The 21,027-nt window shown below is 36.6% G+C and overlaps 1 protein-coding gene across 9 annotated transcripts in view; it reads right to left on the reverse strand.

Moving 5' to 3' along the window:
* Positions 1-3,313: 3,313 nt before the first annotated feature.
* LOC105477242 (CCR4-NOT transcription complex subunit 6 like) overlaps positions 3,314-21,027 on the reverse strand; it is a 103,062-nt gene continuing 85,348 nt past the window's right edge. For all 9 annotated transcript variants that reach the window (XM_011733649.3, XM_071093537.1, XM_071093536.1 and 6 more), the window contains 3 exons: positions 18,708-18,935; positions 16,028-16,230; positions 3,314-10,529 (listed from right to left, as the gene is read on the reverse strand). In XM_011733649.3, coding sequence (XP_011731951.1) covers positions 10,317-10,529; positions 16,028-16,230; positions 18,708-18,935 — 644 coding nt within the window. In that variant the 3' untranslated portion in view covers positions 3,314-10,316. The remainder of the gene's footprint in view (positions 10,530-16,027; positions 16,231-18,707; positions 18,936-21,027) is intronic.

Here is a 21,027-nt window from a genome sequence, read left to right on the forward strand (position 1 = left end):
GGACCTGCATCACTCTCTAGTCATTGCTGGTTGGTGAAGTGACTAGAGAGTACACTAGTAAACTTTCCTTAGTAGTGGGTTTGAAGTGCACGTGGAAAGGCAACTGGCACTTAAGCTGTTGCGGGCAATGGTAAGTCTAAGGACTGTAAGGTTAACTGGTTTTCAAAATGGACTTTTAGACACCTTGAAAAAAAGGAAAATGACAGGCTCAAATTAGCTAACTATAACTCAAGGCACACTGTGAAAGTCAGAATGCATCCACAGCCGTGTTTATAGACTATCATTTCAGCAGCCATGGGGCAAACAGTGCCAAAGATTAGGCTCAGGATTTGCACAGTAGCAGAGCCACAAAGAATACATGCATCATCTTTGAGGTTGTGCATTCAAAGTGAGCCCTAAACCCTGGGCTGGGGACATTTGGGTAGAAAAGCTAGAGAAGATTGAATCCCCAGATATTCTTAGCCCTCAGACCCCCCTTTCTTGCTAGAGGAAAGAAACCTCCCTTTGCCTGCATAACTAACAAAGTTCTCACATGTAGCAGGTGTCTCACAAGATGATGCTCAACCTCCATTAGATCCATTCCTGCCTCCTCTCCTTGATTGTGACCAGTAACTATCATCACATTACAGTCTGAGCAAGGAATACACCAGAAGAATATAGTGTACACACCCAAAGAATTCTAAGGTCTGGGCTAACATGACTAGGAACTGAAGAAACATGTAAAAGTAGATATTCAAAGTGCAAACCAGGGCACCAGAATAAGATTGCATTTTATTGACATGGTGGCACTCTTCAGTGGATCAAGCAAGGAGTCCTGGAGGCAGTCCTAATATACTGCTGGCATGCCTCCTTGGAGCTCAGTGTTGCAGGTGGACTTCTCTGGGAAGAGACTTAGATGGAGATTAGCATGCAGGAAAACTTATCAGTGAGTGCTCTCAGAATCAAACCCTGTAAAACGGAAGGAAAGGAATTACGATTTGACTGAGAAGAGCTCAGGGGAACCATGCAGAAAGGAGCCTTGGGAACTTTGAAGATGGGAAGGCCTTTCAGAGTTGCTGAGGTGGGCTAAGACCCAGACTTTATATCCACCCACACCCAGGCATGGGAAATATATTGGCTGCCCCCAGAAAGGGGTCATTTTGGGCTCACAGTGCTGGCATACACAGACTCATATTGACGAGAAGGTGGGGTTGCTCCCACAATGGGAGGCAGAAAGAACCATGTCTGAAACCCAAGATTCACTGGGCATCTCTTGGTTCCTTTATGTCTATGAAAGCAACTGTCACCCAGCAAGTATAACTATATCTTGTTGGGATGAAGGTCTGGGCACACCACCTCAGAGAAGCAACCTAGATCCACTAACAGGCTGCTGCAAAACTGTGTAAAATCTGAAATGTGTAATAGAAGAGGGAAGATAAATATTAATCACAACCTCAGAACCAGCTGCAGCAGGGGACTATATTCTTTGTCCCACTACTCCTCATCTATTTCTTTTTATTGAGATTACAGCCTGCCACAATGTAGGCTATGATGAAATGGACTTGACCCTGGGCCCAAACAGATCTCAGTGATACAGTTACACTGTAGTGGACCCCTCTTATGCTTCACCTCACACCTCTCAGCTCACTTCCTTATTCTATTACCTTGGCAACCAGATGCACACCAGTGTAACTTGATACACTTTGCTGAGCCACACCAATTATTTCTCGCTTTCTGCACCCACCCTCCTCATCCCATTTCTCCATTATCACTATATGGGACACCTGCAGGAACTTGCTAAGTGAATTTGATACGTGCACAAACATGGATGGGAAAAGGAATTAACACCCACGGAGTAACCTTTGCCTCATCCCATTCCTCATGAAGATAATTTTCAGGTGCCTTCTATTCAGCTCCACAGAGGGTCCTTGGCATGTTTATGCCCCAGTTGCCCAGAGAAGTAATCAATCAGCTCTCTGACGCATCCTCGACTTTCCAAACTCCTTCCCTATTTCATTCTTCCTTGTCTCCCATTCATTCTTGAGATCAATTACCCAAAGAAACTACCTCCATGCAAACCCTTGTCTTGGTTTCTGCTTTTGGGACAGCCACTTCATGAGATTTAGTTCATCTCCCCTTTACCATTGAGCCTACATTTTGCCCAAGGTCACATGGTGAAATGAAAGGACACTTGGTGAATGTCTTCAGTGCCTCATCACAAAGGTATCTTAACAAGGCACTTATCTTGAAAATCTGGACAACTTCAAGATTCACTTCATGTGAGAGTGATTCCACTTTTGGAGGACTTCCTAAAGGCTGGTGAACACAAAGGCTTCTGTGAAGACAAGGTCCTCAGGGTCAGTGACAGCCTCACATTGGATCCTTGGTAAAAACAAGTCAACAGGCCCTGAGCTGTCAATGTTGACAATCCGTTCCAAAATAATCTACCATTATCTTTTCCAAGTACTAAGCTGCACAGCAGTTTTGTTTCACTAAAAATAACGTTCTCCATTACACCTTAAAGTCATTTTTCAGCTGAATAGCTGTAAACATAGTTTGCAGAATTCCTATTTCACTATGTGCCTTCTCTTTTTTCCCAAGATTCTACGATTTAAGATATCTTTACTTTGACTAAAACACTGGAGTATCTTCTGTGTCATAAAGAGCATTTGGAATATGAATTCTCGGAGGACAGGCATTATAAAGATGTCTTTCATCTTAATATACCCACAGCACCTTGTTAATAGAAGACACCTGAATATTTGTTGAATGAAATTTATTTGAGATCTTAGCAGGTCCAGCTGTTGAGTTTCTTCAATATTGATAACTCAGCAATATCTGTCTGGTGGTTGTCAGTCAGGATGGACTAAATTAAGCCCTAATAACACAACTTTATTGTATTAACACACTGAGATTTAGCAGTTTTTTCTTACATTACATGTCCAAAGGACAGCAGGGGAGTTCTCTTCATCAAAGTCACTTAAGGATCTGGAATGAGAGATTTCATCTCAACATATGCTTCTATGATCACACAGGCAAGAAAAGGAAATATGGCAAATTAAAGACTGGCTCTTAAAGTTCCACTCCGAAGTGACATATACCCCTTTGCTCTGGTTTCTTCAGGCAAAGCAAGTCATATAACTAGCTTCAGATTTTATTTTAAACAATGTACTTAGTAGTTTTCACTAGAAAAAAAAAATGTAGCATGAATTCGTAATTACTTATTTTGCCCTGAATTATCTCGGCTCTCTACTTCACTTTAGAAGAGACGTATCAACCTAAAAGCAGAGGTTTATACTGCACAAATAAAGAGTCAAAAACCAAGACAAAGGTATGCAGTTGCAAAATGGCCATTTATTGCCTACAGGGGAAGGAAAGGGAGGGAGAGAAGGGAAGTACACAGGTGCAAGGAAACAAGCATATATTTAGCCCTATACATCATGTGTGAGCAGTAACCAATCTCCAAAATGGAAAAAAATATTTTGTTATCTGACATAGTAGTTAAGGTTCTTAAGCACCTCCCTTCTGAGCTGCCACAAGATTTAAAAGGCAGGACTGCTTTTTTTTAAGTCAATGTTCACATTAATGAAAAAATACTACCAACCGTGTCCTTTTGCACGCACACTTTGTACAGTGTCTATTGTGAAAAACATCTCAGCTGAGCAGTTTTGGTCAAGATTCAGACCTCATCAACTGTTTAACTGTAATAAATAGAAAAATAAAGCAGCTGGTGATTTTGTCAAAGAGAATGTGTTCAGTAAGAGTAGAACCACTTTCTCCAGGGATGGCAGAGAGTGTTAAATGGTTAAAACACCTACAGAACCAGTCTATTAAACATGAAACACTAGCAAGCTACAATTACATGGCACTTCATTAAATATTCTAATTTTTTAAAAATTTTAGATTTTTAAACTGATTACTGAAACACAGTAACAAGTTGATTTAGTCCTTGGCTTTTTCTTAGAACAAAAGCAAAGTAAATATACAACCTAGAACAGCAGAATTTGTTTTGGAATAGTATCAGTGGAAACTACCAAGTATTCAGGGAAAAAGTTACTAAAACACCTTGCTTGGTTTTATAGTCATGTGCTTTGCTTTCCAACCATTAGAATTAGATAGTTACAAAAACACTTTTATAGGCCACAGAATGACTCAAACGTATGCAAAATAATGAATTCTTTAACTTAATGCCAGGTAATGAAAATAAGTGTACCTTTCCCTACTCAAACGATAAATTGAGTGGAAAAGTAGATTGTCCCATGGACAATTAGTTGGCACTTGTTATATAGTTGAAAAAAATCACAACAGAAGACATAAATTAATCCATGGTGAATTTGACCAACACACCCTGGCCCTTATAAAGAGAAAAAGTACATACACACTCTCTTTAAAAAAAAAAAAAAAGTCCTCCATACTTCCCCACTCCAGAGACAACAAAGCCAAAGATGAAACATTCAACCTTCTCAAAATATTCTAAGTATTTCTATTGAACTCTGTATCTCAGCTTCTCCAAGATGAAAAAGTTGTTTGCATTTGGACAACTGTACGAATGCCCATAGTGCACATCTCAGTGCTGCTGGTGTTTAAGAAATGTGTCACCCATAACCCTGAACAATTCCAGATCCAGTGTGCAGTAACACAGCCATCCAAATCCCTCCCCCTGAAAAGTTGGCAGAGCACCGCTCAGGAATTTCACAGGTAAGGGAATATATTTTTAGCAAGTTAAGCACAGAGAAAGGACAGTACAGTTTCTAAGTAAATACAAACCCAGATACTGCATCACTTACTGCCTCAAGATTGAAACAAGCAGCAGGATACTAAGTCTGTTTGGTAAGAAGCAAAGCCATTGTTTGATATCAATGCTGAACCAATTTTTTGACTTCAGATAACTACAAACTAAATAAAATGTGGTACATATAACAATTGATAGCTTGAAAGAAAATACATCAGTAATTTGAAATTAATACGGAACTGAAATGAGCAAGAAAGGACCACTTCTGAGAGGGTTACCATGATTCTTATGCCTTAGAGTTAAAAGTGACAGACATACAACTGGAAAATTATCTAAATTTTGAGATTGTCCTAACAAAAATAACTAGTAATAGGCACCAAACTAGAGCCTCCAAAAGATTCTGAAAGCTGAATGGACCATGCTACCACCATGCCAAAAGAGTCATATCACTTGGCATTTGTATATCATTTTCATAATGTGATTTGTTTCTGATGACATACTTCTAAATGCAGTTCAATGCTACCCAGTTTATACAATGTACCATAAAAATTAACATTTAATAAGCACAAATGTCCTTATTTCATATGCTTTGAAAGTGAAAGCTATTTTGCTTAAAAAATATTCCATTACTTCAATGTTCATGTCTGTTGAAAGAAGAACTCAACATGTTTATTTTCCTTTGGTTCCAAGAATAACCCAAGTCTAACCAAACGTATGCCACAAGAAATTGCCAACTGGGTTCATAAAGCTTGGTTATTTTCCTGGTATCACCCTATTTCCTGGTGTAGGACCTGTGGTTTAATAGAGACATTTACATAAAAAAGGTATTTGGTTAAAACAAGAAATATGCATGCTCTTCCTTACCACCTTCCTGGAAAGAATTGCTTAGTTTCTTTCTGTGAATCTTGTTCAAGACATCTTGTAGTATAGATATAAGGGCTGCTTCTTTTTTACCCTCAAGCTTTAAGGTGACACTTATAAAATAAAGGTGAGCATATCACTCTATAAAATGAAAGACGGTCTTGGCATCCTGTTCTTAAACAGATTAGAACTTTGGTAAATAAGACAGGTTAAAGATGTACTAAAATGTTTGAATTTAATTTTGGTGATTACGATGCTATTACAAAATTAGAATCGCCCAAAGCAACCATAGTATAAAAGTTCTCATCTGTCTACAAATTCAAAACTTTAGTTCAAGTTTCTGGCTTCCCTAGTTAATCTGTCTACCTACAATTCACACAGTTCTCCAAACATGATATGACTCAAAGGGAAAGGCGTAAATGAATCTGCTACACATTACAAAAGTGACCTTTTTTAAAGGGTAGGGCAGGTGGCAAAAAGAATATCTTACCAATGTGAGAATTCACATTTCTGTCAAAATGTAAGTATGTATGAGTGCTATTTTGAAAATGTGCCGTAAAGTCTTTGCTTGCTATAAAAACCATTATTTTCCAAAAACTGGTCAGCATATTTTGCAAAGCTATTAAAATACCTCAGAAACAGAATTTAAAAGGTTAGAATCAAATAAGCATTGGGACACAGTTTTATCATTAGAAAATCTAGCCATGTATTATGAATGACATAATGATATGGTTATATGTCTCTGGTTCTTCAAAGAACATATTTAGCCTATTCTTCCCTGTGCTTTCTATACTCTGCTGTTTCATACTAAAAGTATAGATGGCATTAGTGATTTTTTAGAAACGCTTGGAAATGCAAATACAAACTTAAATTTTCACCCATTTAACAATATAAACTTAGAATTTTAAAATGGAACACTATATTTGCCCATGTTCCAGTTTTAATGTGCCACATCCTCAATGCTAATATAATCTATCATAGAATCAAGTGATATGAGCCTTAGATATCTTTCAACTTTCTCCCTTGCTTCTCTGTGATTTAATATATAACTTTAAGACACCAAAAAATACGGGCAAATAAGAAACGGAGCTTTTATATTTTTGCCAACTACACTAAAACACAGTGGCTTCTTTAATACATTCACACAGGATGCTAATTAGTAAAATTAAATATCTGCCTATGAATATCAGAAAAGTAATTTGAAAAGAAAAAGCTTGGAACAAGGCAAATGGGAAGGGAGGAAAAGCTGGTCTCAGAACCCATTGTGCCATACCTGACTTCAACATGTGATATTCAAACGAATGTTCACACGCCTTACATCAAAGAAATGAAACAAAAATATTCAGCTATGTTATTATACAAAATTTTTTTTTTACATAAAACATCATAAATCTGGAACAGATTTACTATATCTGAATTCTAAAAAGTTGCCTATAGAATGGTGCTGGGATTCTGTTCTCTGCTTGCTTTTAGGCAGTGCTGTTGCTTAAAAGTTGACACCAGGCACAATATTTTAAAACAAAATCAACAAGCAAGGAGCAGTAGGTGGATCTGAGCCTTTCCCAGATGTCAGGCCTGAGGATGCTGCAATATTCCCCATCAAAATGTGTAAAGCTATGAGGCGGATACTGATGCCTGAGAGAGTGGGTGACTTGACATGCACTTGTATGACTGTAATAATGGCAAACAGTACAGTTTTCTCTTCCTCAAACAATACTGTTTTAGTAAATTTAAAGAACATTCCAGTTCTTAGACAAATATTGAAATATTTAAGTTTTAGGAAAAACCTGTATCACATTCTGAAAATGCCCAGATTTTTTTATCTTCTGATTAAAATATGCAGCAGCCCAATGGCATAAAGCTTAACTCATTCTGATAACTAGAAAGTATATGAGAATATATATTTTACTTTCATTGAATATATATATGTCATTCACCTCTTCCTTTTGGCTTCTCACTGCCAAAGTTCCAAATGGCATGCGTTTTAACAAGACAATGCTGAGGAAAGCAGCATTTCTGATCATCTGAATTGGCAGCTCAAAACAGATACCACTCCTTTTACAAAGGGAACAGAGGGTGAAGGGTATGTGAAATTTGGGCAGTGGGCTAAAGGGAAACCGTGCACATGAAATTTGGGTTACCATGCCCCAAGTGTGTACCACCCAAAACATAACACAATTACCTACTTCAACAGAGCTACTACCAACATTTACTAAAACCACATTAAAAATACACAGGATAATGAATGGTTTGAAAGAGCGCATTTGAAGCAGAGAGAACCCAATTACACACCTTCCTGCAACAGAGTGCCTCGATCATACACAAAATAAACTTAAGCTGTTTACAACGTTTCCCATTTTTTTTTATTTTTTCCCTCTACATTTAACTATTAAAAAAGTTTTTTATTAATAAATGGGCTCCTCTGTGGTTCATATACAATCATAAGTGAACTTTAAATTCCATTTTATACAAACATCTCAAAAAATATTGGGAGTGAAGTATGGTAGGAAATATTGCTCACATTGCTAATTAACATGCGTATATGAAAGGAGGAAAATGTTTTGTTAGTGCATATACCTCCAGAGCAGAAAACCCACCCAAAACAAAAGATCTAAAATAAAACATACAGTAGCTGATTACAAAAAAAGGTAATGTCCACAAAATTAAGTTTTTCATGCTATTCTACTTTCCAGTACTATGCTTCAGGTAATCAATTTGCATGGCTAGATGTTGCATACTTGAGGTATATAAGAAGGGAAACCTGCATGTTGAGGAAAATCTGTCATCTTAAGGGTTGTTTCTTTTTGTTTATTCTGGTACTTTAACATTTTTAAAAGAATATTTTATTTACATCAAAATTCACTGAACTACAATGACATTCCAATTATAACAGATGACAAACAACGCCTCTATCACTAGGCACTTTTAAAAGGGAGTTTAGGCTTTACAGAACCCTTCTGATGCAATCCCATGTATGATATGACATCATCCCACCACCCTCGTCCCACTAAAATTACCCTTCTGGGGAAATATTATCTTATATAGCCTGATTAATTTACTATGGAAGAAATTAGCATAAAATGACCAAAGTAAATATATCATTTAAGACCAATAAAACAGTCTAAGATGTCAGGTTTGAAAGAGGAGACAAATTGTGTACATTTAAAACTAATTAAATAATTTAAATTTGACCTGTACTTTATATATTAGTGAGACACAAATATAGGCTATTGTCTTTTAAAATTTCATTCGCATAATGGAAAATTTCTTGTTTAATAAAAATATCACATTTTGAGACTAGAAACAGTAAAGTGCATGAAAAGTTTAAAATATAAATTTCAGAAAACTCTTATAGCAGCAAAAAAGCAGAATAAAGAAAAACTTAAAAACACAGACACAACCTTTTCCTGTTACTGTGCCATAATTAACATCAAGTAGCGAACCAATTATTCCCCAGAAAACAGTATTCTGTTCACTGCCTCTTGAGTCACAGATTTTCAACTGGCCCCTCCTAGGCAAAAAAAAGATTCCAACATACCTAAAGGCATCAACAATTGGGAATAAACCAGTAGCTTCTTAATTCAACCCTGACAGACAAAGGAAACAAAGATTAAAAGCATATGATGGCCATTTGGCAGCTAGAGTCAGGACAATGGCCCAAGGTTTTCAACTACTGCCCCAAATGTGTTCCCTCTCTCCCAAATCCTTTGCACTGTCATCTCAAAAAAACCAACAGCCCCATAATCTATGTTGGAAACACATAAAGTATCTGTATGATTTTCCCTATCTGAAACTTTGATCAAGGTCCTTTTATTCAGATTTTAACGTTTGACTATAATGGCAAAAATGATATAGGTCATATAACATCTGTTTTCCTGGCACAACCGAACAGAAAGAAGGCTGAATTGGAATAAGGAAAAATTCATTCTGTGGGCATCCTAAATGTACCGCATTCTATTTTCAAGGTATGTGGCAATACAGATTACTTACTCTTTCTCTATAAATAAACTTGAGAGACAGGCTTAGAATTAATACTTCCAACAAGGTTATATAGAGAGGACAAAAAAACCAAATTGATTCCTCAAAAAAACCCCAAACTAGCATTTGGCCAACAAATTGTCCTGTGGTGTTACATGCTTGATTATGAAAGCATATTGTACAACCATCTTTAATTTTTCAAATTCTCTTACAACGTGTAGAGGCTATCTCATAGTTTATGTACAGAACGAGCAAATTTAAGTACTCTGTTAATGTGCAAATGACTTGGGAATCCAAAAATCAGTTATAAAGGAAAAATTCAAGGTTTTTCCTGGAAGGCATATCATCATTCAGTTTAAAATACTGTATTTATAGTTTTTAAAAATTGCCTTTTATAAAATGGTTGGCTCACTGAAACCACTCAAAAGAAAGTATTTGTTTTGGAAAAACAAATACACTGTTGTTGGGCCTCAAATTGGTAATTTATCAATTTTGAATGCTGGCTCTTAATACAATATAAAGAAGGAGGTCCAATTTAAAAACATGTTAAATTAAAATTTTGGAAAGAGAGTAATACTTTGGTTCCAGCCCTACTGCCAAATGATACCAATATGCACAAAAATGTACAAAGTCTTACAGCAAACACATAATGAAAGAAACCTGAAGAAGCAGCTTAAGGATGGCCATACTTCACTCCTACATACTTTGATTTACAACTGTACAGGTCCATAGCAACAGATCCCCGTCTTGGCGGGGCAGTACTCCACTACCTCCGATTAGGCAAGTGAACACCATTGACAAGAGGCAGGAGTGGAGGGTGGAGTTCAAGTTGTGTTAACAGTGAGAAGTGGTCTGAAGGGATGTGAGGGTGTGGACACCCAGTGATGTTGTTCTCAACCAGCCATTGAGGATCTAAAGGCCCCAGGACACCAAGCACGTTCATATGAGTCTTGGAATAGAAAATGTAGTCAATCACGCCCTGGAAAGAGATTGGGGATAGGAAGAAAAGAAAAATTCAGGATATATAAAGAACAATCCATAACTTATAAAAAACAAAAAACTGAGTATCTTTTCTTTTGGTACCTGTTGTCTTGATAGTGGGTCAAGTAAGACTCAAATCTTCAATGGGTATTACATGAAATAAAGGTGGCTCAATAGGGAAACACAGCATGCTACTGGAATTATAAATCCTTGCATTTGTGTGTAAGTGATAATTTGAGAAGCTAAACACATTAAATTATGTCCGGTTATCTTTAGAATTGGCCTGCTTGGTTTAGTGAAATCTAACATATCAGTATAAATATAATGGAACCTGTACTAATCCTATTGGCTATAATAAGTAGAAAATAAGAATATTTATATAAGCACATACATAGTTAATGGTATTATTTTCAATTATTTGCATATCGAGATATCCAAACATACCTGGCTGAAGCTGTAGTAAACCATGTTTATGAATTTGCTAATCCTAGTTTAGCTTTCCCAGATTTGCTACATACATACAAAACACTACACAGTTAACTGTCCTATTCTTAATTTAAAATACTCATTTTCACAAATACTAGAATATGTGTAAATTCTGGATTTCCTTCCTGCATAAGGATAACTCAGCAAAAATCATTCAGCAGGAAGCCATACATAGCAGTTTTATCTCTCAGAGCTAAATGACTTGATTAGTCTGATCAGTAAGTCTCAAAACCAGGGGGCTTTTATTATCCCAGGTTGTGTATGCAAAAGAGCAAAATCAAATTTCTTCCTATCTAGTTCCTATTCATATCAGGACAGCCTGAGCCCAAGGAGGGAGAAATATTTCTACACCTGTAAAAACCTATTTACAAATACTATACATGAGTTCCAGCCAATACTTTAAAAAGTATTATAATGAAACGGGCTACTTAAAACACAAAAACTTTTAATGAAAACAAATTTTTACATTGTGAGATTTTGGACACAATCATTTCAGTTTGTTGATTTTCATTTGACCAATATCAAAACACCAAAACTGCTCCTCTCCTAAGAGAGAAGATTCAGGTGCAGTGTCTCATGCCTATAATCCAACCCTTTGGGAGGCGGGGGCAAGAGGATGGCTTAAGCCCAGGACTTCAAGACCAGCCTGGTTAAACATAATGAGACCTGGGTTTTTACGAAAAATTCAAACATTAGCCAGGTGTGGCGGCATGCACCTATAGTCCCAGCTACTTGGGAGGCTGAGGCAGGAGGCTCACTTGAGTCCAGGAGTTTGAGGCTACTTATAATTGTCCCACTGCTTTCCAACCTGGCTGACAACAAGACTCTGTCTCTTAAAAAATAATAATAATAAAAGAAAAGAAGCCCTTATCCAACCCTACTTTACCACAAATTAAGGAACTTACATGAGTCCAGGGGACTCCAAGTTTAAATGGTCAAAAAATGATAGGATCATAAGGTATTATCCCTTCATTTTGATTATATGCCTAGTTTTACAGTTTTACAGTGATATTTCAGAAAATGAGTTAACAAGGATCAGGGTAATTTTATTTCTCCTTATGAAACAACTTTTTGCTTCAATTCTAAAATAAAACACATGAAATAATCTCAATTACTTACGTGGAATAAAACCTCCTATAAGGCCGGGCACAGTGGCTCATGCCTGATTCCTGTAATCCCAGCACTTTCAGAGGCCGAGGCAGGCAGCTCACTTGAGGCCAGGAGTTCATTACCAGCCTGGCCAACATGGTGAAACCCCATCTCTACTAAAAATACAAAAAAAATAGCTGGGTCTGGGGGCATGCACCTGTAGTCCCAGCTCCTAGGGAGGTCAAGGCAAAAGAATTGCTTGAACCTGGGAGGCAGAGGTTGCAGTTAACTAAGAATACACCACTGCACTCCAGCCTGGGCAACAAAGCCTCCTATATCTTACAACCTTATTAGAGTGCCATCATGCACATCAACTGCTAGAATTCTTTGCAAAGGTAGGCCCCAAGAAAAAAATGTTAAACACTCCAGGAAGTAAGATGTTTTTAATTGAACGCATCACTTGTAACCATTCTCTTGGTTTGAAATATCCGGAGTAAAAACTCTTACCAAAACCCTTAGCCAGGTTATGTCTGAATTCACCCAACGTATTTGTACATATACACCTATGAGGAGGATCCCTAACTTTGATCATAGGCACAAAGGAGGTTACAGACTAATGATTTTTAACCCTTTTGAGTCAGTTTCTTTTTTAAAAGATATAATACTAATAATGTGGGAAAATGCACTCTTTATATTAGTAAGGACTATTATTGTATAAGTCTATAGAACTGTATTTGGAAAAAAGTCAAAACACAATGAAAATACTAATAGTCTGAGTTACCATTATGCTAAGCTTTGTTATTTAAAAGAATGCCAGAAAATTACAATACCAATTTCATAATGTAACAGAAAAGTTTACTACTTGCTATAAAATAAAAGCTGCCCTTCCTTTTATTAAATGATTCAGGCACACCCTCAGATTAGAGGATAAGCGTGGGGTGAGGATCAGCAGCAGGTTTGAATTAAGCTGTTTATTAAACTTACCTGGTCTGAAAGTAATGTTGAAAAAGGAGTAATTCTTCTAATTGTTTACTCTTCAGTTCATTCCAAATCAGTTTGCAATTAAATGAATCTGAGCTCTAAATACCTCTTTTCTACATTTCTATTTTGTTCAAGGACCAAGAAAGTAAACAAATACTAAGCCAAGAAACAAAATTTAACACCTCTCTGATACAATGGCTCCTCACTAATACAAATGGATCTGTATTCGATGCTGATCACAAGGTATTTTACATTTGATGTTACCTATCTTCTTTTACTGATAGATTTCAATATTGGGATAGCATTACAAAACATATGTATAAAACTGAAAAGTTCATTTTCTGTTGGACTAAGAGCTCAATTCTCTCTACTCATGTGTGCCCTTAGTTTAGTCTCTAGCCATCTTTCCTTCAAATACTATTCTATCCTCTCATCCCATCTATCTATCCAGCCAGCCTATTTATCTTCCCATATATTACTCTCTCCCACCTTTATCCTTCTCTCTGATTCTATCTTATACATCCAAACATCAAACACTCTCTGAGCCAGACATTTCTAGTTCTTTAGCTGTACTTATTTGAACAACGTAAATGGCTCAATAGGATTTTTTATTCAATTATTAACACAAGATCTTTTGAAGGACTGTCAATAAATAATTTAAACCAATTCAGATGACTAAGGAAGGTAGATTAATGTCCCAAATTGTGTTTCTCTGATTTTTTTATTTACAGACAAGGAAGAAATAAGCTTTTAAAAAGTCTAGGCTGGGCACAGTGGCTCACACCTATAATCCCAGTACTTTGGGAAGCTGAGGTGGACAGATTGCTTGAGCCCAGGAGTTCAAGACCAGCCTGGGCAACATGGTGAAACCCTGTCTCTACCAAAACCAAAAAACCCTCAAATTACAAAAATTACCCCAAGACCAGCCTGGGCAACATGGCGAAACCCTGTCTCTACCAAAATAAAAAGCCCTCAAAAATACAAAACTTAGCCAGGCATGGTGGCACATACCTGTAGTCCCAGCTACTCAAGAGGCTGAGGTGGGAGGATTGCCTAAGCCCAGGAGGGTGAAGCTGCAGTGAGTCATGATTGTGCCACTCTAGGTGACAGAGCGAGATCCTGTCTCAAAACAAAAAAAGTCTAGGCTGGGTGCGGTGGCTCATACCTGTAATCCCAGCACTTTGGGAGGCTGAGGTAGGCAGATGGCTTGAACCCAAGAGTTTGAGACCAGCATGGGCAACATTGCAAAACCTTGTCTCTACTAAAAATACAAAAAATTAGCCGGGCGTGGTGGTGTGTACCTGTAGTCCCAGCTACCTGGGAGGCAGAGGTAGGAGGATGTCTTGAGCACAGAAGTTTGAGGCTGCAGTGAGCAAAGATCCTGCCACTGCACTCCAGCCTGGGCGACAAACTGAGACCCTATCTCAAAAAAAAAAAAAGTCTATGTGAAAAAGAAAAAAAAATTTTTCTTTTTACCTATACACATACCTAAATAATAATGATAGTTGCAGAATTACTAAACACTTATTTTCAGGAACTTTATCACAGGTTTTCTGGGTTACGCTGGCAGATATATATCACTATAGTTACAAGGATAGGATTTAAGCTGTGGTAAACTGTGTACCATTAAGAGGTGTTCCTTTAAGCTTACATAAAAGCAATGATGTGCTAAGAGTCAGCTAGTACTAGCTTTTCTAGCACCTCTTCCTAACTCTGTGTTCAATGGTATCGTGTTGGGAGACTGGATTCTGCTACAGTAGAAGTACTTAAACCACAGAAATCGGCAAACACCACAAATCAGAGCTTTTTCCCAAAAAGCTCATTATTAAATGTTTACCAGCACATAACTACATATGAGTGGCTGGACCAAAATGAACTATCGCTGGATTGAATTATCTTTTCTAATAGCAAAAATACTAAATTAGATTCAATTTCTAAGCACTTTTTTTTCCACTTCATGATTATGAAAGCTGATTAGTAACAACACATGAATTCCTTTTCTTCCTCCTCCTATTTGTTTCTTGGAAAGGAGCTAACCCACACAAAAACAGAAAAAGGTTATTGGAGATGTAAGGGAGGCCATTTGTAAATTTCCTTTGGCATTTTATTAAATTCCTGCTAGGCTTCTTATACCAAACTGCTTTCTAACACTTGGATTTTTCCAGATAGTGTAAGATTCTACTATAGATGCCTGAAATGCCAGAAAGTCAAAGAGAGGTACAATAGCAGAGTCACAGGTACACAGAGTGATCAGAAAACTAGCACTGGAAAAGAGATTACATAAAGCCACCACAATCTGTCTTTCTAAAGAAGAGCTGGTCCTGTACAATCGGCCTTTCCATTTTTTTGTGTGTATTTGTCAAAAAATGTCTTTTTCTTTCAGAGTGTTCCACTGCCTAGGAATATATTAGTACAAATACATGGATATAAAATAGAACCAAAGTACAACCTTCTCTAACCCCATTCCCAAAAGAAACCTGAAAATTTAAAGATACTAAGACATCAATGGAAGGTAGAAAGAAAATCTTGAGAAAATACTACATAAATTCATTCAAAGTGAGTTTTGCTATATTCAGTGCTTTTCTGTCGGGGGCAGGAGGGAGGTTACTGCTGAAAGTTAGGGATGGTTTGAGCAGGTAAGGGTTAACTATATTGATATATACAAAGTGCTTTGACAAGTGCCTCGTACCTAGTGAGCATTTCAAAGTTTTTGTTATTATATTATTTAAAATCTAAACAAACGAGAGAGCAAGAAGAACTTAAGACAACAGCCACAAAACCCAATGAACCTACTTATATCTAGGTGCATACTTAGCCTAGACATTTTAAGAATCTAAAAATTCCTGAAGATTATACAATTAATCATAAAGAATTTACACCTTTTTGTTACATGCTTGTATCTGAAATAATTTCTACACCTGCCCAAAGGCTGCCACTCACTTTGAAATCAAAGGTGTAATTGGTGTAAGGCATCAAGTTATTTTCATAGGCGCTCTTAAGTTGGAAGCCATGTGTGATTCTCCCTTCTGAGCTTCCATTCTTTCCATTGCAGCTGAAGTTCATAAGACACTCATTGTACCTTAGTTCCTTGAAGTCTTTATGGTTGTCAGCTACTCCTCCATTGCTTAAGTATTCCACAACACCTGGTAGAATAAAGAAGAAAGAGACACTCCCATTTAGCATTCAGACCTTACACAAGGCTTCACAGCCAAGACTTGTTACCAGGTTAATCCACCAGGCTCAGAATGGTTTTCTTAGATTGAACCATATAAAACTGCCTTTTGTCATTATTTAAAAATAAAAAATCAAATACCAGCCATTTCATACGATTCAATCAATTGAATCAAAGGATGTTTGCCTATTTCAGAACAAAATATATCAGGAACACTCAAAGATATCCTTAGTTTTCTTGGTGGTTCTTCAGGCCAAAAATTTCCAGGACCTAGGATGGCATTCACCAGGAAGGCATTAACCCTAAATGTTTTCGGAAAATTATTCCAAACCACTATCTCTTTAGCATTTTCCCATTCTAAGCAACAACTCTGCAAATATATAAGTAGAACATATTAATAAAAAACGTTTACAACAAAAACAGATTTTGCATCTTTAACATTTCAATGTCTAGTGTCAGCTAGACAATATCATTCTTTATTTTGAGCTACAGTGAGTTTTCTCAGTCTGACACTATAAAGAATATTATATGCCAGAAATATACCACTTGGCTAAAAATACAAGGCTGAAGAGAAGAATAGCATTCAGAAAAGTGCACTGCTTCCACTGAATTAGCAAACATGAAAACAGTATCAAAACCCTTATGATTAGTGCATTATTAGAGTCATCCTTCTATTTGTAATAAGGATTGATAGTAAGATATAATGAATGTGTGATAAGCACAATTATCAGTATTGTAAATAGCTCAGAAGGCACTATTATTTACCTAGTATTTGCTACATGCCAGGCACTGTTCTAAGTGCTTTATTCATGTAAATCTCACAAACAATTCTATGAAGTAGATAACATGATTCCCCCCTTGTTAAAAATGAAGAACTAGGCTGGGTGCGGTGGCTCACGCCTGTAAACTCCCAACACTTTCAGAGGCCGAGGTGGGCGGATCATCTGAGGTCAGGAGTTTGAGACCAGCCTGGCCAACATGGTTAAAGCCTATCTCTACTAAAAATACAAAAATTAGCTGGGCGTGGTGGCATGCATCAGTAATCCCAGCTACTGGGAGGCTGAGGCAGGAGAATCGCTTGAACCCAGGAAGCAGAGGTCACAGTGAGTCGAGACTGCACCATTGCACTCCAACCTAGGCAACAAGAGCGCAACTCTGTCTCAAAACAAAAAAATAAAAGGAAAAATGAGGAACTTAGTCACAGATTGCATAGTTCCTAAGTAGCAGAATCAGGATCCAACCATGACAGTCTGGCACCAAAGACATTTCACTACGTCGTGTTGCCAAATGCCAGCTAACTGGCTTTAACAAATCAAATACAATGGGAGAAAAACTTGCACTTGAGAGTAATTCAACTTAAGAAAGGATTAAGAAAGGAGCATGTGGTTAAAGTGCCAATCAGGCTAGGGGTTAAAGACAGATATTTATTAACAATGATTTCAGCATTATTTGCTAAGAAGAAAAAGATGTTTTCACGTTCAGTGACTTTTTTAATATTCCAAATGGAGGCATTTAGGTTATCTTATAGTAACCTTATTGTTACTTACTTAAATAACTTAAAATAGCCTAGTAGTGATAATATACAAAAGTTAACATATGCTTTGGTATTAGCAAAAGAGTAATAGTTTAATGTTTCCTATTTGATACCTAAAATGCAGAAACTATTTTTATAAAAAGTAAAATGATATAAGTTCAGACATAAAGTAGTTTAGAGGAGCTCAAGAAGTAATATGAAGTCCTACGATAATTTTAATCATTCTTCTGTACCTACTAACAGTATCCAAATATCACTTAATGAATTCACTTAAAAGTTGCTAACATTATTAAACTAGATAGCTACCTGTAATGAATATTTTCTGGCTGCCCCTTCAGATCACCCTTCTGCAGTACACTCTGTGCCTCAGGAAGCTGATCTTTATTGCATCAACTGCAAATCCCTCCCCCCTCTAGCTTCTGGTTGGATTTGATCAATGGGCAGCCTGGCAGGAGATCAGAGGACAGAAGCAGAGTGAGGTAAGAATATATATTCCCCTGGTACCCTTCTTGTTGGTTTGCCAGGGATTGACTGCTTCATGCAATTCAAAGCCATCACTCCTATTATGTGGCCCTTTCCTACAACTGTATTTTTTCCAAGTTCTGATGACAGACAGCTCCCACTACTTTCCCTTTTAGGTACAGGAGTGGTAAAGAGATCTATTACTAAATCCCCTAGGGGCAGAGTACTGCATCGTTTATTGCTTTGTTTCCCTTAAACCAGCCAACACCTTTGGAAATAGCTTCTTTATTAAACTCTTTTCTATTACCCTGTGTCCCATCCATGGGATTCTTACTGATACATTCCCTAATTTAGAAGAGAAATTATCTATTCAAAATTTAGGAGCTAGCTGGCCTCTGAACCCAAGAGTAAAAGTGAAATTGAAAGCAGTGAGGAAATGATGTTATAAATACCTGAATCTGGCAATGAGTTAAGATCTGCACATAGCACCAGCGGGATGGAATTAGGATCTGCAGTTGGGCTGCCAGGCCTACTAGAGGCTTTCTCCAGAATGTTTTTAACCTCTGAGACAAACATCATGGTCTGGATAAGCTTCACATCAGAATACTCTGGGTCCCAATGCATGTGGGCATTTGCCACTATAAGCAGCTGTTTGTCTGCAGCATGAATAGGCTTCATACCTAAATTTAAACATTACAAAAAGAAGACCCAGTTATGCTTTATGTCTGAAGAAATGTGGCATCCTCAGGTTTTCTCAGTATGATCCACAGCTACTTCTTTACTCTTTTCCATGAATTTATAACTTCCCTTTTATCTGATAAAGTAATTCTTAGAAGCTAAAGGGCTGAGATTCTGGTAATCCTACTACGGGAGTTACTCTCCTAGATCAAGTTGGCAAACTGTAGTCCATGGGCTAAATCTGGCCCACAAATTTGGTACAGCCCTTTAAATATCTGTCATTTAAATAGCACAATAATGTAGTAAGGCAGGTTTTCAGTTGAGTTACCTAAACCTCAATCTAAATTCTTACTACTGTCTAGTACTCATTCACCTTGCATTTCCCAAGCACAACACAGCACAACTGTGATAGGTCAGTAGTAAAAGGCAGTAAATTATATTAACCTATATAAGATAAAATAAGCAAGTGATTTGCTACCTGAACAAATTCACACCATATACCCAAATAACATTATTTTAAAAACCAGAATTATAAGAGTAGTGTGCTATAAAAGTCTGGACACCTGGGTTTTAGACTTGGCTTTCTTACTAATTGTTTTATGTAGTCTTGGGTCAGTAATTTAACCAGATTCTTTCAGGAAATGAAATATTCCACTAGAATATCTCTAAGGTTTTTTCTTTTATTCCTATAATTTTATGTTTTTAATTCTGTTAAAATAAACATTAACATCGTACTTTCCAAAATGGTGGATGGAATACATTAAGATTTTTGAAAATTAAACATAGTTAACATTTACTGACAGATGTCCATAAAATATTCAAGATATAAAACTATTAATATACATACTCACATTCTGTATGTTAGTACCTCTATAGAGAAATCAACAAGAGCTATTTCCAGAGTATGAATGACAGGAGGGATCTCTCACTTTTTACTTTACATACCTTTAAACCATTGGACTATCCGTAAACATACAAATTTAATTTTTCTTTTATAATTTCTATAAAAGTATCTCAAATTTCTCTATTGGAATATAAGCTTTGGGGAAAAAGACCTAATTTTCTAAGTCTACTAGTTTGGTAAAGTTTCTTTCCAGTCTTACCAAGCTATAATTATCTTCAGTGTTGAGAAAACAAGGAATTGAAGTATCTGTTATATCTGACATAGTCACATTTAAAGCAATTTGATCATAAGATAAATACCTGTAGCCAAATCTTCTAAGCTATCTTCTTTTCCTAGAAGTTTTATAATGTCACTTTTAGCTACAGATTAAGTATTCACAATATTAAAAATTTTCCCCTTCAAGGGAGCCATAAGCACTATATTACTAAATTCCCCTTCTAGGAGTACAACAGGTATGTATTTCAGAAGGTGAAAGTGTCTACTATTTAAAATTACTCATCTGCAAATTAAAAGGGGAGTAAAACTACAAAAGAAATTCTCCACAATATCAGAAAAAAAAAAAAGTACCAAACTTTGGGAAGAATAAGATTGTAAAGGACATAAAAGTAGATAAAAACGGAGGGGCTAAGAAAAGTTAAAAGTTCAAAATTTCACGATCAAAGATTATCTTTGATAATGAATAAATTGAAGTATGGTGAGAAAAGAAGGTCTGACATATATGCATGGTCTGAACAATTCAAATCAATACTCAAGGCAGAAATAATCTTTTCCTCTACAAAAAGTACAAGGGAAAAAAAGCCCTGACGTGGTCTCACTCCTTTCTTGCTTAAAATGTACTAGTAAACAATGAAATGCTCAAAGGCAGGCAGTAGGAAGGATAAAAAAGGTCTGTTGTGTGTAAAGTACATAATGAGATTCTGACTCTGAAGGAAGCTATAAATAATCTAAAATGCTAAAGAAAGTACCATGTAGATAAAAGATCCTGCTCTTACCCTGAAAATGACTGAGATATAGCAAAGAAATTAGAGAAAATGTGTCAAGTCCTTAACCTTAAAGACAAAAGAATCATACTCAAGAAGCTAAAAATATGAATCAAAAAGAGGACTAAGTCATCATAATTTCTAAATTCAGCCTAATCAAAATACTCCCTATTTCAAAGAACTGCTTGGGATTAATGGCATATTTAAAAA

Source organism: Macaca nemestrina, chromosome 3 (genome assembly GCF_043159975.1).
Source record: "Macaca nemestrina isolate mMacNem1 chromosome 3, mMacNem.hap1, whole genome shotgun sequence".
Taxonomy (NCBI): domain Eukaryota; kingdom Metazoa; phylum Chordata; class Mammalia; order Primates; family Cercopithecidae; genus Macaca; species Macaca nemestrina.